This window comes from Capra hircus, chromosome 8 (genome assembly GCF_001704415.2).
Source record: "Capra hircus breed San Clemente chromosome 8, ASM170441v1, whole genome shotgun sequence".
NCBI lineage: Eukaryota > Metazoa > Chordata > Mammalia > Artiodactyla > Bovidae > Capra > Capra hircus.
Window position 1 is genome coordinate 101,346,934 of NC_030815.1, and position 23,895 is coordinate 101,370,828.

At 35.7% G+C, this 23,895-nt stretch overlaps 1 protein-coding gene across 4 annotated transcripts in view; it reads right to left on the reverse strand.

Annotated features, from left to right (window-relative positions):
• Window positions 1,752-23,895, reverse strand: part of PTBP3 (polypyrimidine tract binding protein 3) — an 88,339-nt gene continuing 66,195 nt past the window's right edge. For 3 of the 4 annotated variants that reach the window (XM_018052600.1, XM_018052599.1, XM_018052602.1), the window contains 7 exons: window positions 16,945-17,022; window positions 14,659-14,804; window positions 14,383-14,416; window positions 11,458-11,550; window positions 10,513-10,729; window positions 7,041-7,118; window positions 1,756-6,900 (listed from right to left, as the gene is read on the reverse strand). In XM_018052600.1, coding sequence (XP_017908089.1) covers window positions 6,768-6,900; window positions 7,041-7,118; window positions 10,513-10,729; window positions 11,458-11,550; window positions 14,383-14,416; window positions 14,659-14,804; window positions 16,945-17,022 — 779 coding nt within the window. In that variant the 3' untranslated portion in view covers window positions 1,756-6,767. Of the gene's footprint in view, window positions 6,901-7,040; window positions 7,119-10,512; window positions 10,730-11,457; window positions 11,551-14,382; window positions 14,417-14,658; window positions 14,805-16,944; window positions 17,023-23,895 lie in introns of all 4 variants that reach the window. The other variant, XM_018052601.1, reaches the window with a different exon arrangement.

A 23,895-nucleotide genomic window follows, 5' to 3' on the forward strand; every position in this document is an offset into this window, starting at 1 on the left:
TGCCATGTTGCCTTGGGCAAGTCACTTCCTTGAGCCGCTCATTTTTAAAAGGTGGAAATTGAACTATGTGGGCTCTTAGATACATTTACGCTCAAGACTGTGTGTGACTCAACGATGGTTATAAGCCTCTGCTGTGTAAATAAGCATTTCATGGTTAAACAAGTTTATCAGCTCAGTTGCTCAGTGGTGTCCGACTCTTTGCAACCCTGCAGCACGCCAGGCCTCCCTGTCCATCACCAACTCCCAGAGTTTATTCAAACTCATGTCCATCGAGTCAGTGATGCCATCCAGCCATCTCATCCTCTGTCATCCCTTTCTCCTGCCCCCAACACCTCCCAGCATCAGTCTTTTCCAATGAGTCAACTCTTCGCATGAGGTAGCCAAAGCATTGGAGTTTCAGCTTTAGCATCAGTCCTTCCAATGAACACCCAGGACTGATCTCCTTTAGGATGGACTGGTTGGACCTCCTTTCAGTCCAAGGGACTCTCAAGACTTGTCTTCTCCAACACCACAGTTCAAAAGCATCAATTCTTCGGTGCTCAGCTTTCTTTATAGTCCAACTCTCACATCCATACATGACCACTGGAAAAACCATAGCCTTGACAAGACAGACCTTTGTTGGCAAAGTCATGTCTCTGCTTTTTAATATGCTATCTAGGTTGGTCATAACTTTCCTTCCAAGGAGTAAGCATCTTTTAATTTCATGGCTGCAATCACCATCTGATTTTGGAGCCCCCCCAAAATAAAGTCTGACATTGTTTCCCCATCTATTTCCCATGAAGTGATAGTTTATAGAAGTTTACAAAAACTGTTTTGGCCATACGGTTATTTTATCTTTCCCTAATAAAAATGCCTCTAGATATATTAAAAAAAACTGACCTAGTTACATTCATGGAGACAATAGATTTTTAGATGAGCAAGCAAAGATCAGTAGTAGTATTCTATGCCATTAAAAATAATCACACACATAAATTCCCACTTCCAAAAGATCCTAGAATAAAAGATTAAAATAAATGACTGCTTAGACTCCCATAATCCAATAATACTTTAAAGAACCTAAAAATAAAACATTTTTGTCTATGGAAAAGAAATATATAGGCAGCTGGTAACTATGTTACCCTTTAATTGAAAAGAACACAAACTTGGTTTGAGATCACACCTCATGTCTCAAAATTCCCTAGGGAAGCCAAAAACTGGAAAAAATGTTCCAGCTCTTGTTTGGCATTATACATATATTGCCTGTGTGTGTGAGAGAGAGAGAGACAGAGAGAGAGAGATATACACAGAAAGAGAGAGCAAAAGACAGCGTTCATGCAAATATACCAACGTGAGGGGGTGTGCCATTTACAAAGCTACCTGTAGGATGATTAGAAAAGCACTTTGTTTCTCAAAATGAGAACTGTTCCTGAACCAAGAAAGAGATGATCAGCAAACTTAGGGTTGTTTAGTTTTTAAAGCTGTGTGCACATGTGCTTGGTATGCTGTAACAAGTTTAGATGGATGGTTATGAGAAAGAAAAGAAAATATGACATCATTAGAATTACAGGTAAGACAAGGGAAAACCCAAAGTACAGACAAGAACACAGAAATATTTTAAGAGAGTGCAGATGTCATGACATTTATTAAAAGGCATGCTACAATGCTATACTTGTTAGGAAAAGAGTAGAGATATCAATAGTCAGCAAATATACAAACTGAACGAAAATGGAATATACTGTAGTGTACAGAAGCTTTAATTAACCATGCACTACGCACTTAGAAAATATGTTTTTTAATATTTTATCGTCTCTTCGCATTTATAACATGATTCACTTTGACAATCACAGAATCCTTTTCTTCCAAAGCCACAAACTGTGTTACAAATGAAAGCTGGTACTGCAGCTTATCAAAATATACAAGACAATTGATGTTTTATATAAAACCACTTTATATGTCAACTTGTTCCCCAAAACTGCTTTTTCCCCCCCTTTTTTGGCCTGGTTTTAAAAAATGTTGTTACAAATATTTACAGCATTTACTTCTGTTAGATGAACATTCTTATAAACTGAAAAAGGGAATTTTATGATCAGACCACATAAAACACGAGACAATGTCAGAGGCTCCTAGCTGTGCTATTTTTTTTTCTTAAATACAGTACTGAAAATGCCCATCGAACCCTTATCATCTAATCCATTCTGTTCACATTTAAACTCCCATTTTCTCTAAGTAGTCTATTCACCGATAGGAAATAGAAAGTAAAGGCCGCTTTGCACTGGGTCTTCTTTCAGAAAGGAGCTTAGGAAAAAATGCTTAACAGAAAGGAGTCAAAACCAGAACAGTCAGTCTTTGGTCAGAGCAATGAGGTGACATTTTGATGCAAAACTCTGCTCGGTTAGCAATCTTTATAATTAGTACTTTTTGGATGTGGGATGAATTTTTTAAAGATCTGGGTATCAATGGTAAAGGGAAAAAAGGCCAGAGTATGATTTTTTAAATGACATCAAAAATAGTTATTTAAATATTTATTATTACAACTACTACAGATTCAAGAACTAAAAATAACCTAAAAACAACAACAAAAATCTGTTTACAGTGCTGATTTAAGCTTGCCATAAGCAGCTTTCAACCATGACTATTATCACCAAGGTCACTGGGCCAGAAAAATACCCCTGTTCTCTGGAACACATGCCTCAGGTTACAGAAATGAAGATGACTACCACAAAGACTTAGAGCAGCTCTGTTCTTGGACCTGCACATGCTATGAATATTATGTGAGGAAGGCAAAAAGTGTTAACTGAGACTTCATTTTACAGGTACAATTGTTTCCTTGAAAAAATGGTCTGTGGGATAACATTCTTTTAAAATTATATAGTATGCATTTCCTGAAAACCAGGAAACCTAAACCTAAACCTCAAATAGGAAGAGAGATCAATTAAGACTACTGAAGAAGGCACATAAACTTTGGTCCTGTTTCTTTCATTTTTCACCCTCTATAAAACCCCCTAAACTGATATTTTAGTAATTTTCTATTTTTTAAACCATTCACAACTAGCTGTTAAAATTTGCTCTGAAAAAAGACTGCAAATAGTCTTCTAGATAATAACACAGCTGAATTAAGAGACAGCTGAATTACATTTTCTTCAAGGGAAAAGTTTTGTGCAATCTAATGGTATTTCTTTTTAGCACAATAGTAGATTATTTTAAGTCTGGCAGTTTTATTCTTGTTAACAACAGATCAAGACAAAGGAAAGGTTTAGAATGCTTTTACCCATAGTCATGCTGTCTTTTTGGTTTTAAAAATAGCAGTACACATTAGTTTTTCTAAGAGATAGCCTGACAATTTGGCAAATAGGGTTTTTAAGTGACTCACTGCGGGCAGGGGGACACATACTGTTGAGCTTGTCATCTTTCATCCAAAAAATATTTAGTGGAACAGAAGGGGAATTACATGATAAGACAATCAGTGCATATCCTGCCTGCTTAATAACATGGACGTTTCCAAAATTTCTTACAAAACTGAACAGAGACATTCCTGAGTACTACTTCTAATCAACTGAAGCAGAACCTACGATGACCATACTAGGTGGAGCCAAAGAAGCACTGCTTCCATAAGGAACCAGGCAGGCAAAACCTGTGTCTCTAAAAACTGTGAGATTTGCAACTTTCAACAACAAAATCAGAAACATTACTACAAGTAACATCACAACTTAGCCTTGAACAAAGAATTTACGGCATTCTGTAGGAACTACTGGGCAATTCTGATACTCTCCAGTAAGCTATCAAACTATTTAGCTTATTTTCCTATTTGTATCTCACACAAAAGACAATTTACTACTATGCAAGTTATTTAAATCTCAAAGTAAAACTTTTTGGCATAAATTGCTACCATTTAATGTGTACTGCTATTTTTTTTTTTCAGAGTTTCATACTATAGGTTTTGTTGGTTATTCATTTTGTACTGTTATTTTTAAAAGTCCTGAATATATATAATTTGTGTCAAAGTCAGACACCTCCAAAAATAAGACAATTCTCTTGGAAATAAAGTAAATAAACTTTAAAACAGGATACTACGACAGCTCAACAACAACAAAACACTGCTTAGCAGATATCAACTAACTGCATGCTAAAACAAAAAGGACAAAGATCTAGTTTTTTCACTGCCCTGATATTTTTAATCTTTTTACAGAAACTATGTCAACACAAATACTGTAGACCTCTATAATTCAAAGAGCAAACAGCCCAATATGGACAACATCCATGTGCTACAGCTCATTTTAGACACAAATTGATGGTTTCGAACACACTGTTTTAAATAAGAATATCTCACTTTTCCAAATCTGAATTGGATTAATGTTTTTGGTCAATAATTTAAGATGTATGTAATGTACAACATTAGAGGAGTGCATGTATGTATATACACTCAACTACATACACACACACACACACACGCACACACACACGCACACACACACGCACACACACAAAGCCCTGAAAAGGATTCAAATGTTCTCTCTCAAATATAAAGGCCATTTCCTACTTCAAAATTACATTCAACACCATTTATGATCTCCCTTCTGCTACACTTCTGCTACACTTACACTGAATGTTATGAGAATCATGAATTGAAACTACACAGTAATTCCTAACTCAAAAAGAAAAAAAAATCCAATTTAAAATATAAATGAAAATTACAATAGTGCTTGTGAAGAAGGAAAAAATAAAGCAGACTTGGAGTAATTTAAAGAAACTGGTTTTTCCTCCCTTCCCTCTTACTCAGTGTTTCGGTAAAAATATATTTCATAAGTGAAAAAAAAAAACTAGATAAATGATTATACCTATCAGCCAATACTAAAACTGATCCGTTCGAAAGATCTCAATTTAGTATCCTTCGTTTTCCACTGACTAATTGTTGCTTAGAGTTGAGGGAATTTTGCTTTTGAACAATCCAGAATGTCTTTTGCATTCTCCAATATTTTTGCAAAGCTGTTTTTGTTAAAACTTTCCTGTTTAATTTAATGGCTGGAATATAATAAGAGATTGAGATATTCTTCTAAAAGGTGAGATGAGCCACTCTGAGAATCTGAGAAAAGTGAAAAAGCAATAGACAAAAATGACCCTTTTAACAAATTCTGCTTTAAAAAATCTACTCAAGCACTGAAGGAATAAGTAATCAATGCAAAGTATCTAATTAAAAAAAAACAATTGTACATTATACAGTCACTGAAACAACATTAAAACGTAGGCTTACATTCATCTAAAAAGAGAGAGGGACAGAGTATGAGAAAGAACCCACTCCGCATACACCATGTATGTGGGCACTCACTCAGTACTGGAGCTTCATTAACAAAGAAAAGCAAGTTCTCACTTGAGTATATGACAAAAACCAAGCAATCCTGAGACAAATTCTAATGGATAAAGATTAGACAAGATCCAGAAACGGAGACTGCATTTTATAGCCCCATACTGGTATGCTATAACCGCAATGACCACTGCTGGTCACAATATGAAGAGGCCTACAGGTGTGCACTGAGTTATTCCCAAAACCATTTAACCCTTCCCCACCCCACCTCTACACCAAAGCACCAAAAATTTGAATAGAAACTATTACTTCTTGAAAAATCACTTAAAATTGCAATAAAAAAAAAAACAAACTTTAAAATTCTTGCCAAAACAAGGAAAGAAAAAACAAATGCTCACCAAGCCCACAATATAGCTTTTAAGATACTTAGATAAAACTCTAACCTATTATATTATAAGCACATAATAAGGCACATAATAGGAAATTAAGTAAATACACAGTAATTCTGAATAAGTATTAGAGATTACAGTGGTACAAAAAACCCTTGAGATTAATTTTTTTTCTAAAAGAAGACTTTACCAAAAATAACTTTTAAAAAATCTGTCAAACCATATGATAGACCTGAATATTTTCCTTAAGACTGTAAACTTTTTTTTCTGAAAACAACTATAAAAAAGTAGTTTATAAGTAGTATTATTTTTCTTTTTAAATTTTCCAAGATCATATTACTAGGAAACTGTCATTGTGAAATTTAAACCATGATTTTCCCAAATTAAATTAATTATTCTGACACCTTAATAGATTCTGGTTGGATTCCACGTAATTTCCCTGGAGACAGTTGAGACACTTCATTCTCCAAATAGTCTTACAAAGTTATGCAAAGGAGTGTCTTACAGTGGAAAAAAAAAATTGAAAGAAAACATGCAAGTTTATCAATTTGCTTCCAATACAACCCATTTATGTATAGTAAGTATCAATATATGCCAAATAACTGTTATAACTTATAAGAGAACATAGTTTCCTACAGGACTCAAACTTCTGAGTCGTAAAGTTAAAAACTTGGTTATAGGTCATTTAAATTACTTATGTCAAGTAATTTTAAAAGTCTATATGTTCAAATTTTTCAAAGTACAAAGGAGTTTAGAAATGTTGTATAAGGCTGATCTGGACCCAAATTAAAAGAAAGTCTGTCCTCTTGAAATCCAATTTAATACAGGAATTAAATTACTGGAAAAAATTTTTTTCCTGAAGATTATTTTCATTTTAGAAACAATGGTACAAAGGAAAAACACGCCTCTGATGACATACTGGCAGAGGGGAGAAATGGGAAAAGAGAACATCCCTTGATTTTTTTAATATACTTTAACATCAAAGTCAGAAAGAGTTATTTTTGAAAAAGAGGCAGAATTGGTCTTGAGCTGCTTCAGTCTATGTCTGAAGGTTTTACTGAAATTATGGTCCAGTCTTAGGAGAAAAATTCACAGAAAAGTCAGATTGTAGATTTTGAGAAGGAAACTCTGAGGTGATGATTTTCTCCAAGGTCATGGTTATGAAGCTCAATGAGGGCCTGGATTGCTTCTTCCACAGATCCCAACTGAATGAGTGCCATTTTGCGATCTTTCCTAAAGTGGCAGAAGAAACAGAAAAAGTACACAGAATTAATTTTGCCTACAAACCTCTTCCCCAACCCTAGAAGATTTCATTAAATTACCATAAACATTTGCAAATCATGTTACTGTATTTTTTAAAAGAATGGACTTACTGGAAGAATTTAAAAGCCTTCACTGAACATCCAGCTTCTGTGAAAAGATTCTTCAGGTCATCTACTGTAACAGAGGGGCTGTGAAAACATCACAGAGAGAGTCAACTATCTTATCCCTAATTTTCAAATGAAGCAAAGATTAACTCCTGACATCATTAGGTCTCTAGAATACTTCACATTACAAAGACCATAAAGCCATGCAATGAAGATATCATTTGCAAGTGCCTTTAAAGACCTTCAAGGTTGGGCTTCCGCAACGGCTTAGTGGTGAAAAATCTGCCTGCAATGAAGAAGATGAGACTTGGGTTTGATCCCTGGGTCGGGAAGATCCCCTGGAGGAGGAAAGAGCAACCCACTCTAGTATTCTTGCCTGGAAAATCCAATGGACAGAGGAGCCTGTTGGGTTTTCCACAGAGTCGCAAAAAAAAAAAAAAGATGTTCAAGATTGATGCATGCATGTCTTCAGACAATGGAATTTTGTTTCAATTCTTTTGCATAAGACATGGGCAAGTATCTAAAGAACAAGATAATCTTTTTATATTTACTCTTTCAATGGGATTATTACCCATACGGCTTTAGTACCTAACTAGTACTTCCAATGGAGAAGGCAATGGCACTGCACTCCAGTACTCTTGCCTGGAAAATCCCATGGACGGAGGAGCCTGGTAGGCTGCAGTCCATGGTGTTGCTAAGAGTCAGACACGACTGAGCGACTTCACTTTGACTTTTCAATTTCATGCACTGGAGAAGGAAATGGCAACCCACTCCAGTATTCTTGCCTAGAGAATCTCAGGGATGGGGGAGCCTGGTGGACTGCCATCTATGGGGTTGCAGAGTCAGACACGACTGAAGCGACTTAGCAGCAGTACTTCCAAGCCCCTTCCCTAGCTCTGATTTGTCTTCTATAGTCCACTATTAGTCCAGTATATTTTTAGTACTAATCCAGTATCTTTTCAATTACTTTCAGGATAATTACAAACGTGTATATGTGCCAATCATTACACTTGCCTCCTAGTATTTATAATACCCTTTGGGTACTCCTCTCCCATACAGAAGAAAGATGTCCTCTGTAACCCTCAGGGTATTATAGAAATGACGCGTGACTTCTGAGGCTGAGAGACACTGTGATTTCCACCTTGCCCTTTCTGGAATGATTAGCTCAGGAAGAAACCAGCTGCCTTTTCATGAAGACAGCCAAGTAGCCCTAGCACAGGTCCTTGTGGCAAGGAACTGACTAAGCATATGAGGGAGCCACTCTGGAAGTGGACTCTAGCCCCATTACAGCCTTCAGATGCTATTTTGTGAGAGACTTGGCCAAAACCTAAGCCACTTCTGGATTCCTGACTCACAGTAACAGTTTGAGATAAAGAACATCTACTATTGTGTTAAGCTGTTAGGTTTTGGAGTGATCTGCTTACACACCAGTAGACAGCTAATACGGTAGTCTACCACATGACAGTCAGCCGACTAAAAGCAGACTCTTCCTCATTTCACAACTGCCAGCAAGGATGGTCTTACAGAACAACAACTGGCTCTGCTAGCAGAGAGATCCGAATTCACATCCTATGGGCCATTCACCTGGTATGTCACTCCTGAGTAAGTTACTTAATCTGAGCCTCTCACTTTCAGTGTTAAAATGAAACTAACAACCTTTACTCCAAAGGTTATTATGGATAAACTGCTACAGACAGAACACAGAATGGTGGTTACCAAGGACAGGGCAGAGAGAAACAGAGAGATATTGTCTAATGGGTACAGAGCTTCAATTTGAGATGATGACAAGGATTTACAGATGGATACAAGTGATGGTTGCACACTATGAAAGTATATAATGTGAGTCTACACTGAAACACACACTCCAAAATGGTTAAAATGGTTATGTATTTAACCACAATTTTAAAAAGAAGATTATGATGGAGATTAAATGAGGTAATGCATGTAAGACACCAGCACAGTGCCCAATACTTGGTAGATGGTTAAAAAATACATTAACATACTTTCTTTCTCCTACCTACATGTCCAGTGTAGGCTGCAACCTGAGACCACCTCCTGGATAAATGTCCTTAAGAGGGAGCCTGCTTTAGTCTTTAAATATGTTGCCTCACTCGCTCATTCTGTAGTAATGAGGTGCTAAATTTCTAGATGCACATAATTGAGATTTTTTTCCTAAAGCGACTCCTCCTGTTGCCTGGAAGGCATAAGGCTTGAGCCACTGCCCAATTCAGATGCAAAGTTTCTCCATGTGCCTAATTGGAGACTAGTGAGGAGTCTGGGCATTCAACGGTATTTTAAATGATTATTTTCTGTTCCTATTCAATGGCCATTCTCATTTTCAGAAATGTCTCAGAACTGTAGCCTTTTCCATTCCCTTTTAACTTTTCATGCACATGCTCGCATACAACTATACCCCCCAACTTTTACCCTTTCTTTCCAAAGCTATCCTCCTCCATGTTATATAAAACTGTCATCTTTTTTGGTCAAGGATTTCACAAATTAAAACTGGGATTTCCAGTTTTACATTTCTTAGGCTTTGATGACCACACAGTCTCTAACAATTCAGCTTTGTCGTACTGGCTCAAAAGCAGCCATAGCTAATACATAAATCAATAAATGTGGCTGTGCTCCCTGAAACTTTTCTCATGGAAGGTGAAATTTTATGTAATTTTCTCAAATCATGAAACATTATTCTTTCGTTTTTCCCCAACCACTGAACATGTAAAAGCTGGTCTTAGCTCATGGGCCTTACAGGTGGATTTGGCCCATGGGCTGTAGTCTGTCATGTCAGTCTCTAAGCTAGATGATGGCTAAAGAACAAGTCTGCTACAACACTGGTTACAACAGACTGGTTGTAAGAAAATAATTTCTAGCTTTTAGATATATATGTGGCTTGTAGGTGAAAAAAACAGAGAATTCAGTTTTACCAAATTCTTGCGTGCATGCTCAGTTGCCTCTGACTCTTTGTAACCCCATGGGCTGTAGACCACCAGGCTTCTCTGCCCATGGCATTTTCCAGGCAAGAATACTGCAGAAGGTTGCCATTTCCTACTCCAGGGGATCTTTCCAGCCCAGGGGTTGAACTTATGTCTCCTGTGCCGCCTGCACTGGCAGGCAGATTCTTTAGCACCTGGGAAGCTTACCAAATTCTTAAAAACATCAATTATTTGATTTTGCTATGCTGGTTGCTGAAGGGTCTTTTCTTCTACAGAAGGATGAATAAGTATGTACCAATGGAATATCTCTGCATAAATGTAATTTTGCCCTTCCCTGTTTGGAAAGAAAAATTTTAAACACTGCTACCTTTACTTTTGGAGTGTAAGTTTAGATAAACTTCTTAAGACATGATGGCAAATACATCATCTGACATAAATTAGTGAATTTCTACTACGTTAACAATAATTTCAGTTATCTCCCCAAACCATATACTCTAGATTATTTATCACTGAAATGAATAGTAACAAATTAAGATACATACGGGATGTTGGAAAGATGCAGAGTAGCTGATGGGGGAAAAATATTCTGGAAGTTTTTAGAGCCAGGTTTTTTAAAGCGATGCAAAGGACTATTGCTAAAATCCTTAGTCAGACCTTGGTCTTCTTGTCCCTCTCGAGGAAGCTGAACTGCTTGATGCTTGGACAGTGTAGCACGAAGCACTTTCCCATAAAGTCTCTGACCGCTCAGATGGTTCATTGCTGGTGCATAACAAGAAAATAAGGAAATTCTGGATATTAAGGTAGAGTCTCTGTAAAACTATCACATTTCTTTTTATTTAGTCATTTAAAATTATATTGTCAGTTTGAGGGCTTAAACAGTTTTAAATTTAAGAACTCTTATATATGAAAATATATTAAATGAGTTGATTTTACCATAATGAAAAGCAATACAACAAAAAATACCTATTTTCCTAGCAGAGTGCTAAAACATTTCAGAATGCCTGAAATATAACATAAGCTCAGGAAATGGCTACTGAATAAATTAATCTCAAGCAAAGCTTTTAAAAATAAATATCTGACTAGTAATATTTCAACAGCCACTATAATAATGAATGGTGAAATAGCAAAATGACACTTTCTTATACTATCATTATGAACTTTTAAGCAACAGTTCTAGAAAACTTAAAAGGAAAACAAGCAAACAAATGAAAGAAAACAAGTCATGTTTATTAGTTTAAAGCTAATGGAAAAATCCTAGAGTCAAAGCTCTAAACATCAATGATATGTTCAAACAGATAAATGCACTTCAAAGAGTTATTAACATTTTTAAATCTTAAAATGTAAGCAGATCCAAATAATACTGCAGACACTGACATAAAGAGGAACTTTTTCTAATTAAGCTGTAAGTTTACTTCATGGGAAAATTCACATACAAAAGGAGCATATAATATGCACATATAATAATGACTATTACTAATCACTAGTACCTAGTTGAGCTTGATTTGCATCTGCCATCTGAACCAGTGCGTTTTCTTTCTTATTAAACATTATCTTCACTCGATGTACATCACCATATACTCCTAATTAAAAAGACAAAATAGTTTTTTAGTGTTGACTGTGTAGTGTTCAATTAATCCCTTCACGTGGATGTCTCATAAATACTTCAAATTTAATATATTCCAAACCGATTCATCTCCCCTTTCTGTCCCCTCCTGTGCTCACTAACTCTCTTGATAAACAGTATCATCATGCATGTGGTTGCTCTGGTCAGACATCTGGGAGTCATCTTTTGACCTACTCCTTTCCTTAAGTTCTTACATCCTATCAACTACCAGTACTCATTAATTCTATGGCCTAAAAACCTCTCACATTTGTCCACTTTTCCCATCCTCCCTACCATCGAGGTAATTATCACTATTTCACAACTGGACAATCACAACAACCTCACAAACTGATCTCATTACATCCAATTTTTCTACACTGTGTTCCCCAAAATGGGTCCCACATCCCCAAAAGCAGGCAAAACGATTCACTGGGGTGTGGGACAATAATGAAAGTGAAAGCCGCTTAGTTGTGCCCGACTCTTCGTAACCCTATGGACCACACAGTCCATGGAATTCTCCAGGCCAGAATACCGGAGTGGGTAGCCGATCTACTCTCCAGGGGGTCTTCCCAAACCAGGTATCAAACCAGGGTCTCCGTATTGTAGGTGGATTCTTTATCGACTGAACTATCAGCGAAGCCCGAGAGGATAATAAACTGTTATTTAATCCTGATTTGTTTATATAAACCTATATGAAAAACTACATTTTACTAATTTTCATCATATAGAAGAAATTATAGGTGGAAACTTTCTACAATGTGAAGGATATTTTCTCATTTTTTTCCATTTAGTGTGCTAAAATATTTTGCAGTTCATATGGAACAGGGTATCACCAATATCGTAAAAATAAGATCCTTAAACAGTAGCACCATTACCATACTGTGTAACAGGATGAGAGAATGACTAGGACAACCTTCAGGGCACACAAAGGAGAACTGGTTATCTTTATGGGCAAGCCCCTACAAGCAACTAAACTGAGAGATAAACAGTAGCTAAAAAAAATATGCATATATATGTAAGTGTCCCAAATTTGCTGTCCTTTTCAGAAATGACAAGTGGCTGAAATATTGTTGCTCAGTTGCTCAGTAGTGTCCAACTCTTTGCACTCCATGGGCTGCAGCACACCAGGCTTCCCTGTCTCTCCTGGCCAAAATAAATAACCTTTAAAAAATAACATACAATTTGTATTTCAAGCTGAGGGTGACTTTTTTCTAAATTAGTGAGAAATTAACTATTTTTGGAAAGAAAGGTGCTCTGGCTACTAAAGAGACATATGAAAATTTAGCATGAACACATGATTTTGTTACTGATAATCACATAAATGTATTATGAATTGAAACTTTTATAGAAACTGCACCTGAGTATGAAGTATCTCTGTGGGGTGACAGAGATGTTCTCAAATTGAACTCTGGTGATGGCTGCACAACTCTGTACATTGACTAAAAATCGCTTAGTTGTATACCTAAGTTAGTGAACTGTATGGCTGTAAATTATATTTGAAAGACACTGTTAAAAAAACCTATTATCCACTCAGAAAATTTGAAACAATTTCTCATTCTATTAAAAATTTTTCCAAATGAAGATTATTAGTAAGTTTTAGCCCCATTATTCTAATATAATAGATTTCAAAATCAACTAATTAAACAAAAGGAAACATGGAACTTTTTCCAAGTAAAATACATCAAAATTTAGTGGATTAGACTAAAAAACTAGTATCTTAATCAGTACAGCAACAATGCAACACTTTCATTCATACCACATTTTTATATTTTTCAATTAAAATGTTTTCTTGGCCATGTCACGTGACTTGCGGGAGCTCAGTTACCCAACCAGAGACTGGACCCAGAACCTAGCAGTGAAGCACTGAGTCCTAACCACTGGCCTGCCAGGGAATTTCCCTGTGTATCCTTATGGGGTATCTTTTTCAGTTACGACAACCATCAAGTAAAAAAATAAAGTGAATTTAGAATCAGATTTTGGAGTACTGATTCAAAGTGAAAAAGGTTTTTGAAAATAATGAAGCATATTAAATCTTATTTCTCACTAAATGTTAACAATATTTTTATTTAAAAAACTTTCATTAATAAAAATCTTTAAAATATTAAACATTGCTTACTTCACGGTTCTTGTATTTCTGTTTGTAATATAAAACTATACATAAAGAGTACAGTAAAACATTGATGAAATTTATGATTAATCATGTATAGATTAGGAGTACATGTTAAACATTTTTTTTTTAACTGAGAGAGGCACACTATTAAAAAAATCTAGGGATTATTTTTAAAATCTGAATCTTATTATGGATTCCCATTGTTCTTAGGTTAAAAACCAAGCTCCTTAATATAGTCTACAAAGCTCTTAATGGCCTTGTACCCTATTTGTCTGTCCAGCTTCAACAAGTCTCTCCCTTATACTCTCCACTAAGTTTCCTTCATTTCCATGTTCCAAGAGCTCTGTCTCTCACTGCTAGTATCTGTGAATGGACATTTGCCCTCCCTTTCTGCCTGGCTGATGTAACACTTCCTCATTTCTCACAAGTTAGCTTAACTATCATTTCTCTGTACATCATCTTTGATTCCCTCAGCAAGGTTAGGTCTTCCAGCTGTATGTTCTTATTACAATCTCTGTTTCCCTTTTTATAAAACTTTGTTGTATCTATAATCACTTAACAAATGTTCCTTGTTATTCTATCCTCAAACACACTAATTGGCACACAGCAGTAGTACTACTGAATGATGCAATGGGATCAATTCACATCATAGCTAAAAAAAAAAAAAAAAAAACCAGCAAAGCAAAAGAAATTACTTACCAAATAGTATAAAAAGTCCATGTGGTGTGATAAGCTGTTTGAAAAGGAGAACACAAAATATAAGGGTCTCATTAACTAAAAATTTTTTAAAAGTTTACTTGTAAAAACGAGAGTTGACTATGTTTAAAGTGTTGCTTTTTTACATGCTTCTTTATATATACTAGTGATGAATTTTAACACAAATTCTTAAACATTTCCGTTTGAATTCGACTCAAAGTCAGAAGCTACAATATTTCCTCCTGAAAGACTTTTTACATATGATACTTTCCAACTCACATCAGGATTAAGATTGGTGACAAGCAGAACGGAATTTCCTGGCATACCACCAGCCCCAGGAATGGCCATCCTTCCAGTGACAGCGGAGGAGGTGATTGCAAGGGGACCGAGCGCTCCGGGACCTAGTCCAGCTGGGACCGACAGACCTTTATGAAACAGCAGAAGCATTTTGTATTCCAGTTATCTGGAGAATTATAACACTTGATGCAACTTAAGAAAACAAATGAAAGCAAAAGCAAAAATAGAGAAGAGAATGTTTCAAAGCTACCATAAGGATAACAAAGGTCAATCCAGACTCGGGGGGTAGAGTTCCTCATTTGTTGACAGTATGATCCTTAATACTCTGTTATTTATATAACACTTTGCAGACCAACCAAATTCACCAGTCTTAAAGCCATGAGGTTTTTTAAAAGGGTCTATAACTACCAGTACTCCTTCTAGTTCTTGTAATAGATATATTCCAATACATTTCCCTAAAGCAGATGAATTTTCATATTGACTTCTACCATTAAATCATATGTGTGTGTGTGTGTGTGTGTTTACATATATACATTCTAAAAGCCCTTCAGCAGAAGTCACATATATGCAAGCTAGGTAGTAATGCATGTTCTAAAATTGGACTGTGGTAATAATGGCTGTACATCTCTGTAAATTTATTAAAAATCACTGAGGTGTACATCTAAGACAGGTAAATTGTATACATGTATTCTGCATGGGGAAAAAAACGTTTTGTAACCTTGTAAAACATTATTACCATCAACAACAAATTTATGGAATTCAATATTCTTTTGGAGCAAGAATTTTCAGAGCTCTCCATTCCCCTAGATACTGCAGAAGCTACTGAAAGCCCTGTAATACTGGAATATTGACACTACATACCATACATAACACACTACACTTCCTCACACGGTCCAACTATTTGTATTCTCAGCTTAAAAACTACGTAAGATAAAATGCCAAGCTGATGTAAAATGAGCCAATTCTTTAATGCATTGATTCTTTAAGTTCAAAATTCCTTATAATAGAGTCTGGCCACTTTATCACAAATCATGTATGTGCATATATCCCCCTATTACACCTGGAAAGCCTTATCAACTCAGGAGCCTTCTTTATGTATTTTTTTTCTCTTTCTTAACATCTACTACAGTGTTTTATAGATACAGCGTGTCAAAAAAATACCTAAAATAAAGGAAACCATGTATCACTACCTCCAAATGTGTAACTCTTGGGAGCTTCAAATACATAAACACAATGTATAATGCCTTCATTTTCATGAGATAGATAAGAGCACTCACTAATTAAACATATGTTAAAATGTCTTAAAACCACCAAAAATCCTAAAACTTCAATAAATCTCAACCTTTTAAATCACTCTTTCTTTTTAGTTAACTTCATCCTCTCTCCTGAATAGAAGAGTTACAATTCCCAGACTTAGAAAGGGAGGATACTAAGATCATTGTCAGAAAGTAGCTATGCTGCAGTTTAAAATAGTTATATTCACAGATCAGCTGGAAGCTAAAAAGATGATATGTAGACTAGACTTAACACTGCATCACTCTTCCAATCACCAACCTCAAGTATTTTCTTTAAGCACAAAACCATAAAGTATTTTTTCTTATTATCAAATTCATTTTGTTTATTATTTGGAAGAGTCAGAGTCATTATCAAAGTATTAACTGATTGTTCTCTCTCTTAATTATTTTCATTAGCTAAAGAAAAAAATGTGTATACATGTATTTTTTTTTCTGAAATAAAATAGCATGCATATCCTCTATAGTAATCTTCCAAACCCATTAATTTTTTTAAAAAAAGTACTTACAGATAAAATAGTCAATGTTTATTAATTCAAATGTTTGCTGTCTGCATAATAAGTACTGAATGCCATTAAAGGCAGTAAGGACACAAAGATAAGTAAGACAGAAGTCTGTTTAACATGTAATTGAGCTGCTTATCAGCAAGCAGCTCATCTATTTTATATCATAACCAAAGAGACAAACCTAAGGTTATTTAATATAGTCAACCTATAGTTATCTGTGCCAATGGCAAGTATGAATGATGCAGAACAGATAACAGAATTTTAGTGTTGGGAATGAAACCAGAGAGAATTATTTATAAACACAAGGAAGCTGTACAATCGTCTGTTGTCCATGAGCCACTTCCATGATTGACACACGTATTGCTTTTCTGGTAAATCCTTCAAACATGCGCATATCTTTCATTTTGATAAGTTCTAGAATATATAAATCATCATTAAGAAATCATTTCAACTTCAACTTTAAAAGTCACCTGTAGCTTGAGGAAATCCAATAGCGGGGGCAAATCCAGCAGCCCCTGCGTATGGTGAGGAAATGATTCCTGGTGCACCTAATGGGGAAGAGAAGCTGAAATAAATACACTACCTTCTAAAAAGATGGTTATCAACACAATAAAATGGCCATATGAGGGTATATTGTTGACAGAGAGATTCTATCATGGAGTAAAGATTTGTCCAACAGATGATCCTTGTTGTGTTGTATAAGAGCCTCTGCCACTTCCAGAAGCTAATCCCTTTCAACTGGGTTCAAGGTTCAAGACTACAGCTAGAATGTTATTAATATTTCATTCTGAGTTATTAGTTTGCTACTTAGTTTTAGTTTATCTGGTTTTGTTATTTAGGTTGATATTCCTGACCTTATTTAGAGCACTGTTTCTATGTAAACATCATCAAATATTCACTAAACTATACTGTACTGCTGGGGTACTGTGCTGATAAAAAGAAATATGAAATAAAAATCTTTGCCTTTGAGAGGATTTATAAACTAAAATTATGAATTACAGAAGATTCACATGCTGAGGATCTAGAGGTTTAAATACAAATATACTGCAAGTGGTCTAAGAAGAAGGGATTGCCAAGGATCTCTGGGACTGTTTGAAGGCTTCTCAGCAAGTAAAACTTGAGCTGGACATTAAGTGAAAAGCAGTGCTCCAAAATCACTGCAGATGGTGACTGCAGCCATGAAATTAAAAGATGCTTACTCCTTGGAAGAAAAGTTATGACCAACCTAGATAGCATATTCAAAAGCAGAGACATTACTTTGCCAACAAAGGTCTGTCTAGTCAAGGCTATGGTTTTTCCAGTGGTCATGTATGGATGTGAGAGTCGGACTGTGAAGAAGGCTGAGCGCCGAAGAATTGATGCTTTTGAACTGTGGTGTTGGAGAAGACTTTTGAGAGTCCCTTGGACTGCAAGGAGACCCAACCAGTCCATTCTGAAGGAGATCAGCCCTGGGATTTCTTTGGAAGGAATGATGTTAAAGCTGAAACTCTAGTACTCTGGCCACCTCATGCAAAGAGTTGACTCACTGGTAAAGACTCCGATGCTGGGAGGGACTGGGGGAAGGAGAAGGGGACGACAGAGGATGAGATGGCTGGATGGCATCACTGACTCTATGGACGTGAGTTTGAGTGAACTCCGGGAGTTGGTGATGGACAGGTAGGCCTGGTGTGCTGCGATTCATGGGGTCATGAAGAGTCAGATGCAACTGAGCGACTGAACTGAACTGAGTGCTTAGTGTGTACCAGATGCCAAACAAAGGCTGATAGTCCTTCTCCATTTAGAAGCCTGGTGACTGCACCATCAACAAATACAGGAGTTAGCTCTAAATGGTGGAATCATTATTACTAAGAAAACAATTTGAGTTAGGACAAATTAAGGTCAAGGTGATACTAAGACATTCAAATGGCAATGCCATAAGTGGAAATGAGGGGGTAAACTCAGAATTTCTAACTATTACAAGATACAGATTTGTAAATCATCTATATAGAAATAAATATAAAAGGCATATGAAGAAGAACTCCACTAAAAAGGGCACAAGATAAGAAGTGAAGAAAGCGAAAAAGAGAGCCTGGGAGTATCAGCACACTTAGGTGGAAGAGGAGCATTCTAAGGAAAAGAGACAGAACAGCCTCAGAAAACAAAACAGAGAATCATAGTCCCTCAGGATCCAGAGATGGGATTTCAGGGAGAGGGGTTCAATAAAAGTCAGGGAGAGTGAGAAACATAAACTGGAAGCGATAGTTCTAGAGCAATAGCGAGAAGCTAGATTGTACCATTCAAAGGGAGGGATTTGTTTTTTTTTTAATGATAGGGTGATATGCATATTTATAGCAAGTATGTAGGCTGAATTTTCCAGAGGAGTTAAAAGATCACGTACGTTTATTCTCTTCATTAAAGAGAATTATTTAACGGAATTTATTAAATATGTGCTATGATTTATTAAAATAATTCAAGAAAACATAATCATAAAGAGACTTCAGGGACAGAGCTAGCAGAGAGAACTGTCAATAAATGAAGACACAAAAATGAGGACTGACAGAGTGATGCAATAAGAGAAATATCACTGAAAGCACACGAGGAGGCAAGCACCCCTCTGGCGCTAAGGAAGCACTGAATAACGCATACAAGAACCCCTGCCCTTGCTAACCTTATATTTAAGTAGGCTGAAGCTCATACGTAAAATGATTCATTTTCGTAACAAATAACTATTTTAAGGCATAGAGGGAGACTTACCAGAGACACTTCAATATGGATATGAGTTATTATGAAAATTTACACTGGAAAGTTAAACGAAAGAAGAAATATGGTTGCCAAGTATTCACTTGACCCTTCCCTCTAACTCTGGCTAGTTATGTGACTTGCAGTGTCTCCTGCAGAACATACATCTGTATGGAACACGACTGCATTCAATCACATGACAGGAACACAGACAGTCATGACATAGACTGCTATACAGAAGCGTTCAGAAGCATTATGGGTTTACACCAGCTCTCTGATTTCTTTCACCCTCTGCCACGAGAATGCCACGTCTCAAATGGAGTGACACCTTCGGCCTGGACCCTCGATCAAAAAGACATGTGAGGGAAGTTTGCAAAAGTTGATTCACAGTTGTTTAGGTGTCAGTTATGTGAGAGGAATAAACGTTAATTACTGTAAGTCACAGATTTGTCAGAAAGGCAAGGGAGGTACTTTTAAACAAAACAAGTCTAATACAAGTGGTTATGGGGGGTGGTGGTATGAGGCAGAAGATATGCAGTAGGTTTGAAAGAAATGAGGAACATTTTTGATATTAACTCTCACTGAACATTCAACAGCAATAAATGAAAGAACTGGCAAACTGTTCCAGGGCCAAATTTTAAATAACTGTTTCCAAGTACAAGAACATTTGTTAATATTTGACAAAAGAAACATTTGTAAAGTTTCCATAAGTCTACATTCCTCAAGTAAGCAGGAACAGAAACATTTTTAGCAAATTAACCTAGTAGACATTGGTTTACACAAACTTTAAAGGAAAAGGTTTAAGATTTGAATAGCTATATCACAGGTATTTTACATTTGGAAAATGTATTACCAATAGCAAATAAGGTAATACAAATAGATAAAATTTTTATCTATGAGATCAGTTTATCAGTGTTTCAGTGTTTCTCAGTGCTATTATTTATAGTAGCAAACCCTAAAGAAACAAGCTTAACGTCTAAATTGGAGGATTGTTATATAAATTATGAGTCACTAGACAAAATACAAAGATATTTGAAACATTACAAACAATATATATTATGGAAAAAAGGTCCAATTATTGTTTTTTAAAATTGTGGATATAGTAGCAGACTAAATAATAAAATAAAGACCAACCTTGTGGCAGATATGTCCAATGAACAGTAAAAAGATGTTAAAAAAAAAACAAAAATAAACCTAATGGCTAACAAGATGATTAAGAGTAACCCGGCTAAAAACCTAACTCTATCAAACAGCTTTGGTTTTATCATCCTCACGCTTAATGGACAAGATGCAAATCCCAAGGTTAGCCCAAGAGGAAGGAAGTCAACAGGAGACCTCCATGACATTAATGCCACAGAATAAGCCTAAAATAACCCATCCCATTACCTACTCCTCCTGCTTTCAGAAGACTACAAGGAAAGCTGACTTTGTGTCTAACAGAGACAAAAAAATAAGTTCCTGAAAAGGTCTAGCCAAAAGTAAGCTCTCATGCAAATTTGTAGCCTAAATTCATATTTCTTAGGAATTCAAGGGAAAATTAACAAAATTATGGATTTAGATTGAAATGGTTCCAGACACAGATCCTTTGATATTGCAAACAAGTAAATTCTTTCTCGAGGAACATACCATCTTGAGACTAAGAAGTCTCACAAGTTATTTCCCAAGTAAGTGAATAACTCAAAAAGAAGAAAGAAGAAAAAATAAATACCTAATTGCAGAAAAATAACTGCAAAGACTTCACACATTGGAATTATCAGATGAGGATTCTAAATGGTATGTTTGGAAACATAAAAGCTATGCTGAAAAGTATCTACAAGGCAGATGATACTTAAAAAAAGAATAAAATTTCTAGAAATAAAAAGCACAGTTGCTGAAATTTAAAATTATCAGACAAGTTTAACAACAGATTAGACAAAAGGTGAAGAGACCATTAATAAAATGAAAGGCCCTAAGGAATTATTCAGGATGCAGCTCGGAGAGATAAAGGAAAAAACACGACAGAAAGTTCGAGATACTCGGAACAGAGTAAGAGAATTTAACAGGTCTAGTCAAAATCCCAAAAACTAAGAAAAGAAACAGTCTGAAGATGGCATATGTGAAAAGATCACTTCTAGGACCAGTGAGACAACACTCCACCAAATCAAGACGCTGCTCAAGGGTATGAAGTAATATACTACAGTAATTTTAATTTCCATTTTGCTGATGACTAGGGATGCTGAGCATCTTTTCATGTGTTTATTGCCACTCATATACCATCTTTTGTAAAATATTTTTTTCAAATCTTTCGCCCATTTTTAATGATTTGCTTTCTTAGTATTGAACTGGGAATTCCCTGTATACCCTGATATAACTAATTTGTTTTCTTCAAGTCTATAAGCTTGCCTTTCGGTTTTCTTGATGGTATCTTTCAAGCCACGGAACTTTTAAAATGTTGCTGTACTTACAATACATAAATTATTTCCTTTTATGGTTTGTGCTTTTTGTGGTTTATCTAAGAAACGTTTGCATATCCCAAGGTTGCAAAGATTTTCACGTAGTGATTTTTAAGATTTATTTATTTATTTACTGGTTTTGTTTCGGTCATGTCACACTGCATAGCATGTGGGATTCCAATTCCCTGACCAGGGATTAAACTCGTGTCCCCTGCAGTGGAAGCACACTGAGCCTTAGCCGCTAGACCACCAGGGAAGTCCCCCTTCCTATGTTTTATTCTAGGAGTTTTTTTAGGTTTAAGTTTACAGACAGGTCTAAGCTCCATTTCAAGTCAATCTGTCAGTATGGTGTGAGATACTAATCAAAATTTATTTTTGCAATATGGATATCCACCTGTCCAAAAACTACTTATTGGAAGACTCTCCTTTATTGAATTTCTACACTGGCAATTTTGCTCAAAATCAACTCATCCTATACATGTGGGTGGATTTCAGACTCTATATGCTTCTCTACTGATTTATATATCTATCTTTTCAACACTGTCAAAGTGGTTTGATTACTGTACTTTATGTTAAGTCTCGCATTTATTTCCTTTCACTCTTCTAGATACTTTTCCATTTCTAAGTAAATTTTAGAAGTTCAATGCATCTTACTAAAGTAAAGAGAAAGAAATTAGAATATTTAGAGAAAGAAGAGTTAATCAAAGTTGAATATAAATTCAAGAAACAACAACACTGCATTGCATATTAGCAAGTAAATCTGGCCATATAAAAATACCATGAAGAGAATGAACCAAAAAGCCAAAACTGATAGAAACTATTTGCAACACATAAAACCAACAAAAAGACTAGTGTCTAGGATATTAAAGAATTCCTACAAATAAGAAATGACAAGAAACTAAACATAAAAATGGGCAAAAGAATTAACAGAAAATTCATAAAGAAGAATGGCCAACAAACATAAGTTTAACCTCACTGATAATTGGGAAGATTTCAAAGCAGCACTGTTCATAATAGCCTCAAACTAAAATAACCCAAATGTCTATCAATAGTAGCATAGATAAACCAACTATAATATATTCATACAGTGGAAATCTATACACTTGACAGTGTTGAAAATGGATAAGCAAGAGCCACATATGTGAACATAGATGAATCAAAAAGGAAAACAGTGTGATTCCATTTAAATAAACTTCTAAATATAGGAGAAAAATCTCTAGCACTTAGGGCTGCATAATGAGTAGTAAAAAACCAAAACCAAACCACAGGAGAAAAGCAAAAAAGCAAAAGCTGGACTACCCTCAAAAATCTGAGACTACAGTTATATTGGAGCAGGGAGAATGGGAACACAATTAATGAGAGGGGTACAAATTGCGCTTCTACAGTATGGGTATACATTTTATTTCTTAATCTGGGTAGTATGGATATTTAAAACTGTACTCAGGGGCTTCCTTGGTGGCTCGGTGGTAAAGAATCTGCTGCCAATGCAGGAGGACCTTTGATACAGGAAGGTCCCACATGTCATGGAACAACAGCCCGTGGGACACAACTATTGAGACTGTGCTCTAGGGCCCAAGAGTCACAACTACTGAAGCCCATATGCCAGAGATCATGCTCTGCAACAAGGGAATCCACCGCAGCTAGAGAGCAGACTCCGGCGCGCTGCAACTAGAGGAAGTCCCACACAGCAACGAAGATCCAGCACAGCCATAACCAACTAACTAAATGAAATCAGTAGAATAATGTTAAACATTTCATGAAAAAAAAAATTTTAAAAACTATATTCACATATTTTTACAAGCTTTTCTATTAATATAATATTATATAATATTATATATTATCTCTAAAACAGATCAGGAAGACCCCAGAATGCTTACAACTTAGCTCTTAAGAACCTGAAAGGGTAATCTTTAAAGAAAGAACAGCTAGTTAAGGAACAGAGACGTGGAAATGTAGCTTTTTCAAAGCCAAGAGAAAAAAAGGAGGGAATAGTGAACCATGTCAAATATTTGTGAGAGGCAGAGTAAACTTTCATACAACACCTAAAAGTATTGTTCTGTTTGATAAATTACTTATCTTAGAATGTATATACTATTTGCAATAAGACAAAGGACTTATTAACACAATAAGAAAGGATAGCAACATTTTGATATTTTATATTCAGAAACCAAAATTCTTAATCATTATTTTTAAAATGTCCTCCTCCCACAATGCAGAACATTAATTACACCAACAGTATGCATTCAATTACTGGAATACATGCAGTCCTGC